We start from the raw sequence: 14,528 nt of genomic DNA, 5'->3' as shown, positions 1-14,528 counted from the left end.
TGTAATTCCTGCTCACTCCTCCCCTTCCTAAAAACTGAGGCTTTTAAAGCAAGTAAATTGAACTGTTGTTTTTTGTATTTCCAATGTCTTGGTATGCTTGTTGTAGTTCATAATGGTGTATATTACATCAGTTTTTATTTATTAAAATGTTTAAATTTTCCAAACATGACTTTTCATGTTATTGATCAAAGTGATTGCTTCATTAGAAAACCTTTACGGTTCCAATAGCAATAACATTTAGCTGAATAAAAACATAGGTAAAAGCACATTTGGCACTCTACATTTTACACCTTTTATGTATACGTATATATCTAAAATACGTCTTATTATTATCTCAATTAGAAAATTAAAATGCCAAAAAAAATGCATTTTACTGGTTGTATTGGTCCTTTACAGGTAAAATTTTAATCTGTTTTAATCTGATCTAATATACTATATAATGCTGAGTCATAATAGTATTAATATTAAGGCTTGTTGAGGAAAATTTTAAAAAGTCTACATTGACCTATATTTTATTCTGTTCATCCGGAACTACATAATGTGAGGTCTTGGCGGAGTGACTTTTGAGACGGACATTTTCCAGTAGTCAAGTTCCACGCACTTTTACCTCCTGCTGGGCGTGTAACTAGTTTAAATTCGTGAGAACCACGTTTGTAGTTAATTCTACAAAAGACCAAGACGATAAAACTAACAAAGAATGAGCGAGTTAGGACTGCAACATGGGAAAGCAGCAATTGACGGCTTTAATTGGCCGTGCGAGGTACTTTTATTCACGGGGGACATCTATGGCAACACACACGGAATGTCGTCATGGACACGTGACGACATTCTGGTGTCGGCCGGCTCTTTTTCTCGCGAGATCACTGGTTGCTTAGCCACCGCTGTCAACATCTCTATTCATGATACAAACATCAGAGCTACGCTGCAAGGAAAAGTGACGTTTTAGCACACACCATGGAGGTAAGTGCACTCACGAAGACCCTTTTACACCAGAACTTAACAGATTGTTATTGGTTTTGTCAGAAAATATATATATTGCAAAGTTATGGCAAATGTGACAGGAAGTGAATCAATGTCAAATATCAGTGTCAAAAAATGACATTAGAATTTCATGTGTGATAGGTTTGACATACATAGCATAACACAGTTTAGCTATAGCAGTAAAACAGGTGACTGGTTCCAAGTAGATAATTTTCAATCTGTACTGTCATTTAAAATTAATTTCAGGGCTTGACAAAGAGTAATAATAATGATAATAATACATTTTATTTGTTGATGCCTTTTTAGACACTCAAGGTCATCTTACATACATGCACAAAACTAACATATAATACAATAAAATATATAAGTAAGTTAGTGATTCAAGTTCATTTGTGAAGCACCTTTCACAGGTTTCAAATCAAAAAGTGCTTTACATTAAAATTAAGTAAATAATTAATGATTAAATTAAAACAAACAAACAACAAAAAAAATAGTAGGGCTGCACAATATTAGGAAATTGGAAAATTGGAGAAAATTACAAAATAAAACAAAACAAGGATCAACCTTTAAGTCCTTCACCAAACAAAACTACCATGACAAAAAAAATATACATTTATAGCAGTTTAAGCAATCTTTGTTTTTTTGATATGCACACACATATACTGCTACAGATATTGTGCTGATAATGAATTATACTGTGCAGTTTAATCCATCACTGTGATGTGAGCAGCTCTGCCTTTTCCTCCAGGACACAGGGCGAGAGGCAGAGGATCAGGCCGAGTGTTTGGAGGAATTCCAGCTGGTGCTCAGAGAGCTGGCTGGGGACCATAGCATGGACAAGATCCGGGTGGAGTATGAGAAGCTTATACATGCTCTGCAGAAGTCCCGGGAAAATGAGAGGAGGCTGATGTCGAAATGCAGGGAGCTGAATGCTGAGATTGTGTCCACCTCAACTAAAGTTTCAGCTGCTCTCAAACTGTCCCAAGAAGATGAGACGACAATAGCTTCACTGAAGAGGGCGAGTCTGCACAGGCAGTACTGTGAAAAAATATGATCAAATATAAAAAAGAGGCTGCAAAAATGCATAAATAAAAGTGAAAGAGGAGCATTTTACCCTCTTGACTCCTCAGATTATGTTGATTTTCCTAAACTAAACCCATCTGCCTACATTCTAGGAGCTGGATAAGGCTTGGAAAATGGTTGATGTGGCTCACGATAAAGAGAAGAAGGACAGAGATACCATCAAGGGTTTGAAAGAAGAGGTTGCCAACCTGACAAAGATAACTGAACAACAGACAGACTCATCCATGGACCAGGAGCAGAGGTGTGCCTTTGGTCCTCCTTCCTCTGTGTAATTCATTGCATGGTTACCATGGATAAAAATTACAAAATATATGTTTTTTTTTCTTTCAGTGAAATACTAAAAATGACCGAGCAGTTGACTAAGGAGCAGGATCAGCTGCAAGCAACTGTGGAGGGTCTGAGGGAGCAGCTGAACAAGGCAAATGCCACCCAGCAGGAGACGGAGGCGAAGAGACAGAGCGCCTTAGACAACATCTCTACGGTAATAATGGAGAAAAATAGTGGGAGGAAACTGACTGATTTCTAAAGAGCATCCTCTTTAGAAATCCAAGGTCTCATTCACAAGTGAGACCTGTTTTTACAGACAGATTGAACAATAATGTACAGTCAGTTAAAGTGCCAAGTAGAGGCATAGATACACTACATATTAAAAAGAGGAACACGTTTCCAAATAGTCTTGCTCTAGTGCTCTTAAAATAAGTTTATATTTCCCTCATGGGCTCAAGCTGCACAGCTTCAAATCCTGCTGTAGCATATTCCAGGTTAAAGGAACAGAGTAGGAGAACGTCCTTTTACTGAGCTCAGTGTGTACTGAGGGAACACTGAAGGTAATGAAGGCCTGGGAGTTCCTCATGGTACCAGTACAATAATTGCAACATTGATATAGCTGAAACCAGTGGAGATCTTTGCAAAGAAAATGAAAATCAAACCAGCTGTGATCCTTATTATACTCCCCGCTTCTCGCTTTGTCTCAACCCAGCTTCAGCAGGAGCTCCAGGTACAGCAGAACGAGATTTCCCGGGAAATGAGGCTGAAGGAGAAACTGGACAAGGAGGTGAAGCAGCTGCATGTCGACATGGAGACCAAGATGGGCGACATTAAATCTCTGAATCAACAGGGCCAACGGGCCAAAGAGGAGCAGCTGAGGCTGGAGCAGCAGCTAAAAGAGCTAAAGGTGAAAAACACATAGGGATTAATACTCTATCATCACAAAATGTTGGTAATCACATAGTGTATGTTCACTGCACTGCAGAATATAATATATAGAGTTGTTTCCCCGCTCACTGTGACAGGTCCTGAACGAGAGAACCACCAAGGAGCTGGAGCAGACGCAGGTGAAGAACACCAAGCTGCAGCAGGAGTGTGAGCAGCTCTCGTCACTCAAAGAGCACCTGACACTGGAGAATCAGCAGAGAGCAAATGAGCTCAAGGTATGAGGTTTGGTTCACACACGCACATACAGTATAGTATGACATTTTCCTCAAGTCCACAGTAGTGGAGGAGATTCAGTAATGGATGATGGGAATGTGCCCTCGTGAGCCAATAGGGGGTGCTGCACTGACACAAACAAAACAGAAGAATCCTGGCCAAGTGTATTTGAGCTGTTGGTCTCAAAGGTGTGCAGCATCTGCCTCAGCTGGTTGGGGTGGAAGGAAAAATGTGGCAAGGTAGAGATAGAAGAGAGACATAAAAGTTGTCAGGATGGTTCTGAAGGCATTCATAATATTCTATTGTATTATATAAATGTATTATTGTGTTGTAATAATATGTCATTTACATCACAGATGAGGGACGAGGAGGTGACTCAGATGCGTCAGGAGATTGCCAAACAAACAAAGATGAGAGAAGCCATCCAGAAGAAGTTCCACCACATGGAGGATCAGAAAGCTGACGTGGACGTGCACCGGGAGACACTGAAGGCTCAGATCGCTGGTCTGGAGAAAGGTAAGGGAGCTGCTCATGTCACGCTTCTTCTCGGTGTCTGTCGGTGTGTCAGCTCCTCAGTTTAGTGTTGAAGCTTCCTTGCAAAATGGGCAGCATTATATAGGGCCCTATGATTTCCGTGTTAACGGAATCGCGGACGGAATCGCGGAATTGGCCAATAAAAACGGAATCTAATGTTAAACGCGGAATATCGCGGAAATTGACATAATTTGACTGAAATGCTGTCATCGTGAGGAGAAGGAACGTTTGTCTGGAGAAATGTTCCGGGGAACGCTCATTCGTGGCAAACACTCACCCGGTCAGGGTTTCCCCCAGTGCGTGTTGCTTGTTTATTTACTTTATATACACTTTTTTTTCTAAACCGCGGAACAAGCGCGATGCGCTCGCATGTAACCGGCGAGCGTCCCCTTGTCCAGGTGCCGATTGAAACTCAAGTCACACCATCAAATACGCGATTATTACGGTTATATTTTTATTGTCAATAAAGATGTTATATTTAGGAATGCGCCGATAATTCGGCGGCCGAAACACGGCGAGTAAACTGTGGAACATCGCCTGTTAAATGCTGGAAAGTCTCTGCGCAAAAGTGAAACTTATGAACTCCCCACGACTTTCACTTCACACCAGAGAACATTCTCTCTCTTTGAGCAGTTAACTAAAGACATCGGCTCATCTGATGCATCTGTTATTCCCTTAATTGCAGAGTTGTAGGGGTAATATTGCGTGTAGAGAAATGATCCAGACGGATACGGAGAAGCGCACGGCGCAGGAGAGGGAGAACAGTACAGCGCAGGGGCGGTGCGCAGAAATCCGTCTGCACCAGGGGGCACTACCACATTTTTATTTATGTTAATTATTTTACTTTTTAATGTGACCAGCATTGCATGGCTTGTTTTAAGATTCACTGGAATTTACTTAATTAGGATTTAACTTAAGTCCAAACAATTGAACAATTGAGAAGTCAGTGGATTCAAGAAGAAAGTTGCATTTCAGTGGACATTTTTTTCACTGACACAAAAAGCACACATTCTATGGTGGTAAAGTAAGTATAAAAGGTAAAAAAAAAACAGAATAAAAAAAATAAAACGGAAAAAACGGAATTCTAAAAAATTAAAACGGAAAAAACGGAATTTGGAAAAAAATAAAACGGAATTTGGAAAAAAATAAAACGGATTTCATAGGGCCCTAATTATAGTGACAGGCTGGCTCTGTAGCATCTTCTTAAAGGTGTGTTTCACAGACACTTATATGTCTTTTTCCTTTATAAAATCAATGTGAAACTTCACTTACAAGCTAATACCAAAACAAATCTCTCCTCTTATGATTCCGCAGATCTTGAATCCTCTCAAAGGCAAAGTGAAGCTGACAAGAAAGCGATAGACGAGCTAATCCGAGAGAGAGACATCCTTAACAAGGTACATCTTCTACCCAAGGGGCAGAATAATTTTTCTAAGACAAGACATCCCATCCCGTGTTAATGCTTCTCAGGCTTCACTTTTATCGACTCCTGTCCACAGAACATGATCAAAACGGCGCTGTCGACTGAGAAACAGCAGAACCTCGTGAAGCTCCTCGAGCAGGACAAGAAGACGCTGGAACACGAGATCAACGGATACCGTCAGGAGGCGCAGAAGCAGCGCAAGATCATCCAACAGCTGGAGAAAGAACGAGACCGTTACATCAACGAGACCAGCAGCCTCATGCAGAAGGCAGGTTACACAACCAGTACAGCGGATTTTATTATTTGATAAAAGCTATGATTACAATATGATTTTATTATTTATTTACAGGTGCAACAAAAAATGGGTGATGTTGAAGTTCGAGAGATGGAGATATTTGAGTGGAAGAAGAAAGTCACAGAGGCAGAGTGCAAAGTCAAACAGCAGGAGAACCTGCTGGAGACTGTCGTGGCCGAAAGGAACCTCTACAGCAAAAACCTCATCGAGGCTCAGGTAACAGTGACCTAAAATGTACCAGCTAATTATGAAGCATATACACAAATAGTTTCTAAGATATAACTGTCATTGCTCTAAAGATTATGGAAGGTCTTTTTCATTCCCTCTGACAAATTAGGTTATGTATGATTTCAGTGATATTTGTTGTTGTTTGTGTCACTGTAAGCAGAATTCTACAAAAACGGGAACTTTCTTATACAATCAGATCAAATATGATCCAGATCTCATTGTAGTTGAGGTTTATGCTCTTACTTCCTAGTTCTGTTATGTAGTTCCTTGTTTTCATATTCTGTATTTTATTTTATTTAAAAAACTTTGCCTCCCTCTGTTCCAGGAGGAGATTGCAGAGATGAAGCGGAAGATGAAGACCATGAACAACCAGGTCACACGGCTCAGAGATGAAATCACAGGGAAGGAGATGGCCCTCGCCAAAGATCAGCAGGAGTTCAAGCGCTTAGAAAAGGATAACGAGTCGCTCAAGGTATGGTTCTTAATGAGGTGTGGGTCCCAAACTCCTCATTATTATTGTGGATCTTTAAAGTCAACTTTACGATGAAGGAATAGCTTTTGCAAAATGAATAAATGTCCCTTTACATCCTTCCCGCGTGTATTAACATCATATTAACTTAATTTGTTGGACATTGTCTTAGCTGGCGCCACTGGGAACCAATGACCTACTTACAGAGCAAAGAGGCTTTTCTGCTGTGGGGGTGTGGTTAGTCATGTAGTAGTTTACCTGTACATCAAAGTAAGCTGCTTATTTTGTGACATAGTGGTTGTAGGCAGGAATGTAAGAAAAATAGGTCAGTAAATACAGACATTTTTGCTTATCTCTATTCTAATCTCCTCCCACCATTTGAGCATGGACATACGACAGATGATTCAACTCACTGAGCATTTAATTTACATTATACTTCAAGGTTATTGTGAAATAATTGATCCCTAATTGCTAAAACATGTTGTCTACACCAGCCTTAGCTTCTATGACATCCATCTTTATGCCCTTGTTTTCAGGGGGAGCTGCAGTCGATGAAGCTCCAGCTGGAGGAATCGAAGCAGCGTGTTGAAAGTCAAAAAGCCGAGCAGCAGAAACTGCAGAAAATTATAACTGATGCCGACGCAGAGCAGATCCAGCAGAAGAAACAACTGGAACAGGTAAAGGAAAAGGAGGAGGTAAAAAAAAGGAATAGTTAAAGCAACTATTTGACTATTTGTTGTTTAAATTTCTGTTAAGGTGGCCAGAGAGCGGGACAGTCTGGGAAAACAGCTGCTACGCCGCAACGACGAGCGCGCCCTTCTCTATGAGAAGATCAGGATCCAGCAGTCGATCCTCAGCAAGGGGGACTTCCACTACAGCCTGAGGATGGAAGACGTCCGTCTGCTCAAGCTGGAAGTGAAGAGGCTGCAGCGTAAGAAGAGCATCCTGGACAAGGCTGTACCCAACACGGAGGACCTGAGGTAAAACATGGTTGTTTCCTGAAATGACTGATTGTTGTGACACCACAGAGTTGTTGTGTTGCAGGCGGGAGCTCTTCCACCTGCAGAGGGAGCTGCTGAGAGAGAGGATGAGAAACAGCGTCCTTGAGGAACAGCTGAAGCCCATAAATATTCACAGATGGAGGCGACTGGAGGTGAAGAACTTGTTGTTCCACCTTATACTACGACTGCTACTTTCCAGCAGAGTAAACCTAAAAACACTTATGAATTACTCTCTTTTACAGGGTAGCGACCCCGACAAATACGAACTCATCCAGAAGATTCAGTCTTTACAGAAGAGGCTTATTGCCAAGACTCAAGAGCTTGAGGAACATGAACTGCTGCTACAGGTAAACAGTTGACACTCCTCCTCCTTCAGTGCTTAAACACAAGCAAACACTCTATCTTCTATATTCTTTAAACAGGAAAGAATCTAAAAGAGTCAGACAGTAAAAACTCACAACACAACAACAATTTTTCTCTGATTTCACTTTTACTTCTTTACTGTTTTCCTCACCCAGGAAAAGGAGAAGCTGTACGTGGAGCTGAAGCACATTCTGGCTCGGCAGCCTGGTCCAGAGGCAGCTGAGCAGCTGCAGCAGTGTCAGTGGGCCCTCAGAGAGAGAACTAAAAAACTCAAGGTGCGACGCAACCATCATATCACTGTCCAAGCATCTCTCTTCACCCTTTACGTTCTAGTTTTCCCAAGGCAGCTCACAAACATTAGTTCCAGATTCTTAAACCAATGAAAATATACACTACAATATAGTCCTCACATCACTGAGCTCAGGAAACCTTGTCCTGAGTACAGTTATTCTATTTATGCAGCTCAGTAAACCCCGAATATCACACAAGTGCTTCAATTAACACAGGCTATAAAGAGATGTGGTATCACACTGAAGTCAGCTGTGCAAATTTATGTAAGAGAAGGAAAGTCATAAAAAGAAATGTGAAAATCACAGGTGTAAATTATCAAATGAATGATGGCTGAGTTCCATTTAGCTTCTTAGCTTTAGGGTGTGCAACAGTTAATTGTTACACTGTCCTGACTTCTAGTGTGATCACACCTTTTTACCTTTGTGTTGGACCTGTATTCTACGGTCTTCTGATTTCACAGGTGCTGATCGCAGAGCTGAGAATGCTGGATTCAAAGATGAACGAGTACAAAAGTGAGAGTCAGAGGTTGGCCAACGAGCTTGCAAACATCAAGAAGAAGTACCTCAGTCAGAAGAAGCTGCACAGGTTAGTTACTCGTGTGTTTTACATAACATTTCTGCCATAATACACTGTGAAGTACACGGTGTGCACTGTGTGTCTCCTCAGTGAGCAGATGACGAGGTCCAAAGTGGAGCAGCTGGAGCCTCTGCCCCAGCTGAGCAGCAAACCTCACTTCACCGGAGGAGGCTTCAGGATCGACAGCCCTCTGAGAAGATGACGGACGACGCGAGAGATGGATGTGTTTTACATCATTTGGAGTGGACGGTATAACAGGGAAGCACACAAGTAAATAACGTAAATATAAACGTAGCAAAAAACGGACAGGTTCATTCCCTGCAAGTCCATATGATTTAGTGCAGGAATATGTTTTCTGAGTGCACACCAAATGGCCAAGGTAAGCACTGATGTATGTGTAACACCAGGGATGATCAGATATCAGTCTATACTATGATATTGTATTGTCTTAAATTAAAACATATACAAATCATAGCCTGGTTGTGTTTTTTTTTTAATTGTCTTAATGAATTAGTCATGTTACGTACGGGTAAAGCATCCGCCGCAGCTTCCTCTTGCTGTGTCGAAAGTGAGACTTCTCTGCTCCTTTTTTTTCCACCCTGTTGCTTCCTTTGCCACCACATTTACAGCATAACCATGGCAACCAGCGTCTATCTATGCAACGCCGGGCTGTGTGAGCGATGTTGCTGTAGTGACGGGGAGACGGCATGTCTTTTCTTTCTCTTCTCTCTGTGTGTAAAGAATTTAGCACAAGTTGCGTATTGTGTGTGCTCACAAACACCATTCAATGCTTGTTTGTGTTCTTTTAGTCAGTGGAGTTTGTTCGGTGATTTGTGATTTTAGTCTCCGCAGAGTGCAACTTAGCAGGTGGAAGCAGCAAATGTGTCCCTGTACACTGGTGGCTCGTTTAGTTATGCGAGTATAAAATAAACAAATATTGACATATATATTCTATAATCACTGTCCCAGATAACATTATTTTTCTACGTTCTAAGTCGTTACATCAATTATTTTACATCCTATGACATTTACATGTGTCGTTGTCATATTGAGTTATCGTCACTTCCCCGCTCTCGGCTCCGCTCGCTCCACATGTTGCGGTAAATAAACAATGCGCTCACTATATAAGAATGGAATAATATGGTAATAAAGCTGACCTTCGTCGTGCAGCCTGTTCGACAGCAGCACTACATCACACTCATTCATGTTACCCCCCCGCCCACCCAGACATCATGATGTAAATATGTTTCAATCATTGTTTTTTGATTTATTTAGAATGTGAAGTGTGTGACTAACCTCTGCTGCTGCACCTGATCAAAGAAACATAAAACATTCCTTCAATTTCCCCACAGGGAGGACATAGATTATCCTGTGTGTGTCTGAAAACACACTTTAATAAGAATAAGAAAGAACATAATATTCTAATAGCACTTTTTTACACACTTTGGGACAGTTATGACCAACATACTTGTTTTTGCTAGTTCTTTTATTACATTTTAATGCACTTTTTTAATGTTATTTTTAAATCACCTGCTGCAGAAAATGTCTGGCCCAGCTAAATGTCTTAGTTTGAATAGTCCTGCAATAAGGTTATTGAGTGTTTTTATTTCATTTTGTTATTATTTCAGTGAGTTGAATATCTACAAAGCATTTATCTCTTTGATTAATTCATTAATTGCTTATTTATTTAGGTATATACCACTTCATTTAAAACAAGGGTCTCAAACTCAAATGACCTGGGGGGCCAATGCGCATCTATTGTGGTCATGAGGGGGCCGGCCTAGAGAATGTGTACTTAATAATGCTATTTATGATGCAAAATTAATGTATTAATATCAAAAACTAACATTTATTTTAAATTACATAAATAATAGTGTGGACAACTGTAATTAAAATTCATACTAGGAGCCGTTTCGGCCACTGCCATTCGTGGCTCGGGCCCTAACAAGTGTATTTATATGTGTAATTGAATGTTTTATATGATACATTTAATAATGGGATAATTATGACCAAATGTCTTATTATTGCTGTTATAAAAACACTGATAGCAAAACAAGTTTTCATTATAACATGATATTAAGTGGGGGGCCGCATGTAATCGATTGGGGGGCTGCCAGTTTGAGACCCCTGTTGTATATGATACATTTAATAATGGGATAATTACGACGAAATGTTTTATTATTACTGTTATAAAAACATTGGTAGCAAACCATGGTTTTATTATACCATGATATTAAGAAGGGTGGCGGCATGGGCCGCCAGTTTGAGACCCCTGTTGTATATGATACATTTAATTATGGGATAATTATGACCAAATGTCTTTATTTTTATATTATATATTATTCTATATTAATATATATATATTCTATAATATTATTACTGTGATTAAAAAAAAAACATTGCTAGCAAACCATGTTTTCATTATAACATGATATTAAGTGGGGGGCCGCATGTTATCGATTGGGGGGCCGCCAGTTTGAGACCCCTGATTTAAAAGTATGATGCATTACTACCTTGCAACAAACTAACACTCCTCCTGCTTCTCATCATGAATACTGGGGGCCTCAATGTGTTCAAGGAAGGGAGGGAGGGAGGAGGCAAGGACAAAGGGAAAAGGAGAGGATGGTGAGGGAAGAAAGGATGCAGGGAGGAGGAGGAGGAGGAGAGGAGTTGGTGTGGTGATGTCGTCACAGGCCCTGGCTGACTGTGGCTCCGCGCATGCGCATCACCAGAGCGAGGCTGTGTGTTCGTTCGCCTATTGATTGAAAACAACGGGCTGTGGGAGGACCGGACACGGGGAGGCTGTGGGCTAAAACACGGGTGAGGGGACGGGACAAACAGAGCCGGAGCTCGAGCCACGCTGCCATTTTTTGTTCTTCTTCTGTGACTTTGACGCCTTCCGTTTCCATTATTTCGCTGTGGAATGAATGTGACCACCACTGCTGCTCGAGCGAAGAAGAAGGCGCCTCGTATTCAGACCGTGCTCGTCTAGAGAAGCTGCTCCGTCTTTAAAAAAAACACCAGAGCAGCAGCGAACCACAACAAACACAGCAGGTAACCTGTCCTCTCAGTGTCTTACTGTCACCGTCCATGTGTCCATGCTCCTGACCCCTCTCTCTGTCCCCTCTCTACATCATTTTCCCTCCGTTCTTGCCTTGTAACCATGGTTTCCTCCTCCATCCTCTCCTTCCTCTCCATCCTCACTGGTCTCTTCTCCCTCCCCCATTTTTTTTCCTTCTTCTTCTTCTTCCTCTGATGAGCTGATGACATGCACTTGCTGAGAGGATGAATTTGATTTCAGCCACAGACGCCTGGATATTATTGATTGGAGTGAAAATGCCTTCACTTATATTATTTATGTAAGATAAAAATGTTCTCCCTCTTTATTCAGTAAATATGAATTCATACCTGCTGTGTGACAATGAGTCAGACAATGGCGATAACAGATGTGAGCATCATATTTACATACCTGCTCCTGACACAGAACATGTAATACCATGTGCTGATAATCTAAAAATAATAATCCCTGCTTCAATAGGAAGAATTAAATAGAAATATGTGCTTTGGAGCTCTAATGAGCTGTGATGGGCTTTTATTTCATACCTGGTTGAAGTCTAAAAAAAGAAAGCGCACACACTAGAACTGCAATTAATGATTATTATTATTAATGATAAATCTGTCAATCAAAATCTGGTGTTTTCATTCAAATGTGTTCATATTTCATGTAAATGGTTAATCTCTGCACTGCTGTGATACACCTGTCCAGGGTGTCCACTGGGATTGGCTCCACCCCCCCATGCGACCCTCACGTATCAGGATAAAGCAGTAGAAGATGAATGAAAACAACAATTGAGAGTTATTTCGCGAATCCAAGGCAAGAGTCGACAAGTTTTGATTTCATTTTGCCTAATTGTCTCATCAGTAAGCAGAAGGACTAGACTGGAAAGTGCCGTCAGGACATTTTTGTCCTTGCCAAATTTCCAAGCAGCAGCAGCAGAAGTACATCAGCAGAGTCCCCCCCCCCCACCTCCACCCCTGTGGCAAGGTGACAGTCACTTTCTTACATTTTACACCAAACGACCTTAAGTCAGTCACATAACCTGTGACGCCGCTGCTCTGTCAGTCGCTGCCACGTGAAAGGAAAAGGGATGAGAGGCTAATTTGTTTTAATTACGTTACCGGATTAGAAAATCTGCGAGTGAGGCCTAATCATGAGCAGCATTAAACACACACACAGTCACTTAGAGAAGAGAAAAGGGCCCAGTAATGATGGTGAAAAACAATATCCGGTGGCACAGCACTCTGCTGAGTGTTGATGCTGATAGCAGAGGAAGAAGGCTTGCACAAGCTTGTTTTGAAATGGACTCCACTGCACTTACTGTGCACCAGGCCGTGGTCCAGCAAACACACAGGCCAATGCGATTCAGGCCTCACTCGTGTAATTACACTGCGTCAGAAAGCTGAATTTGTCTCTAAAAGTGACTCTGCAGCACTGACTGCACCATTTACTTTCTGATTTATGAAATTTGATATGTTTTTTTCAGTAGATGAAGCTCTTTTGGTCGCTAATGAGAACAGAGGAAGTGTTTTAATTTCCGAAAATGAACTTCATAATCAGTCCGAGTGTAATTAGCTTTCTCAAACAAGCACATAAACTACATCCATATATCCATGAGAGCTGTTTACTGAATCATAATAATCGGGAATTGTGTATCTAATATGTCCTGGTTTGATAGGGGTTCAATCTGTATTAGGAGTTTAAACTTATTTTGTCGTCTCATTTAGTTATTTATTCATTTTCTATCGCTTCGTGGAGCCAATCCTGGCAGCAAAGGTCTCAAACTTGCGGACTGCCACTTAATATCAAGTTATAATGCGTTATTCCTGTATATTTCTTAATTAATAGATCCATTGGGCACCATAAACACATTTATATTGTGAACTATTTAATGTTCCGTATAAAAACAAAGGCTTTTATTTTGAAATTATGTGAAATATCATCGCAAATATTCTTATTTCAATATATTTTCATCAAAAATACTTTTATTTTGTATTTTTTTGGACTTGACTTCACTATTTTTTCAACTTTTATTGAATATATACTTTTTATAGACTGATAAAGCTGACGTTTGAATATATTTTGCTCTGTTTAAGCACCAAGGTTTTATTATAGTGCTTTATTTTCCTCCACAGTTTAGGAAACTGGATTATTGAACTGACTAAACTAGGGGGAAGTTACTAAATAACGGATACTAAATAAAAGTACCATAATTCCCTCTTTGTTGTGTCTTTGTCAGGTTTTATATTTTCTCTTTCCAAATATATTCAGCATTGCGTTTCTCTATTTTGTCTATTACAGTTTATGATGAAATCTAGTGTGGAATAAAATAAATACATCCATTAAAAAGAAACCATTGACCTTGATTATGAATTAATGTGACACATGGTGACAGATTCTCCTGCAATTTCATGTTCCACCATCTTGAATCACCTCATCACTTAATTCCCAATAGTAGTGCTTAATTAACTCTGTTTTACTAGTTAAGCCAAGTCCTTGTGGTCCCTGTGGGACCTGGTCCCCTTCTGGCTCATTTACTTCCAGCTCCTCTTTGTCTAGACAGGATGGTGCCATTCCAGATGAGGTGATGTTGGGATGATTTAGGAGACGGCAGATTAATTCCTCTGGGAAATTGAGCAAATGGGGATAAATTAAAATCACAAAAAGGCTGTTTGTGCTTTGATTTATGTGGACATTTGCCGTCCAATCAAGATTAAACTTCAATCGTCAGCTCTATTTGCTTCTAACACTCTGCTGTTCCACTCAGGGCTTGGACGCTAACCTGTCAGGGGAAAACC

General features: G+C 40.6%; 1 protein-coding gene across 1 annotated transcript; it reads left to right on the top strand.

Annotated features, from left to right (window-relative positions):
* Positions 1-954: 954 nt before the first annotated feature.
* On the top strand, positions 955-8,874 carry cfap58 (cilia and flagella associated protein 58; the record flags this gene model as incomplete). The annotated part of the gene is made up of 18 exons (XM_083910536.1): positions 955-960; positions 1,730-1,999; positions 2,157-2,305; positions 2,395-2,545; positions 3,044-3,238; positions 3,357-3,494; positions 3,849-4,008; positions 5,341-5,423; positions 5,526-5,717; positions 5,799-5,960; positions 6,298-6,444; positions 6,978-7,118; positions 7,198-7,421; positions 7,486-7,594; positions 7,685-7,789; positions 7,961-8,080; positions 8,557-8,681; positions 8,763-8,874. 18 exons carry the CDS (start codon positions 955-957, stop codon positions 8,872-8,874), a joined length of 2,589 nt encoding a protein of 862 aa, XP_083766662.1.
* Between the last annotated feature and the right edge of the window lie 5,654 nt (positions 8,875-14,528).

This window comes from Microchirus variegatus (assembly GCF_963457635.1).
Source record: "Microchirus variegatus genome assembly, chromosome: 2".
Taxonomy (NCBI): domain Eukaryota; kingdom Metazoa; phylum Chordata; class Actinopteri; order Pleuronectiformes; family Soleidae; genus Microchirus; species Microchirus variegatus.
Note: the sequence above shows the minus strand (reverse complement) of the source record. Positions and strands in the feature narration are given on the sequence as shown.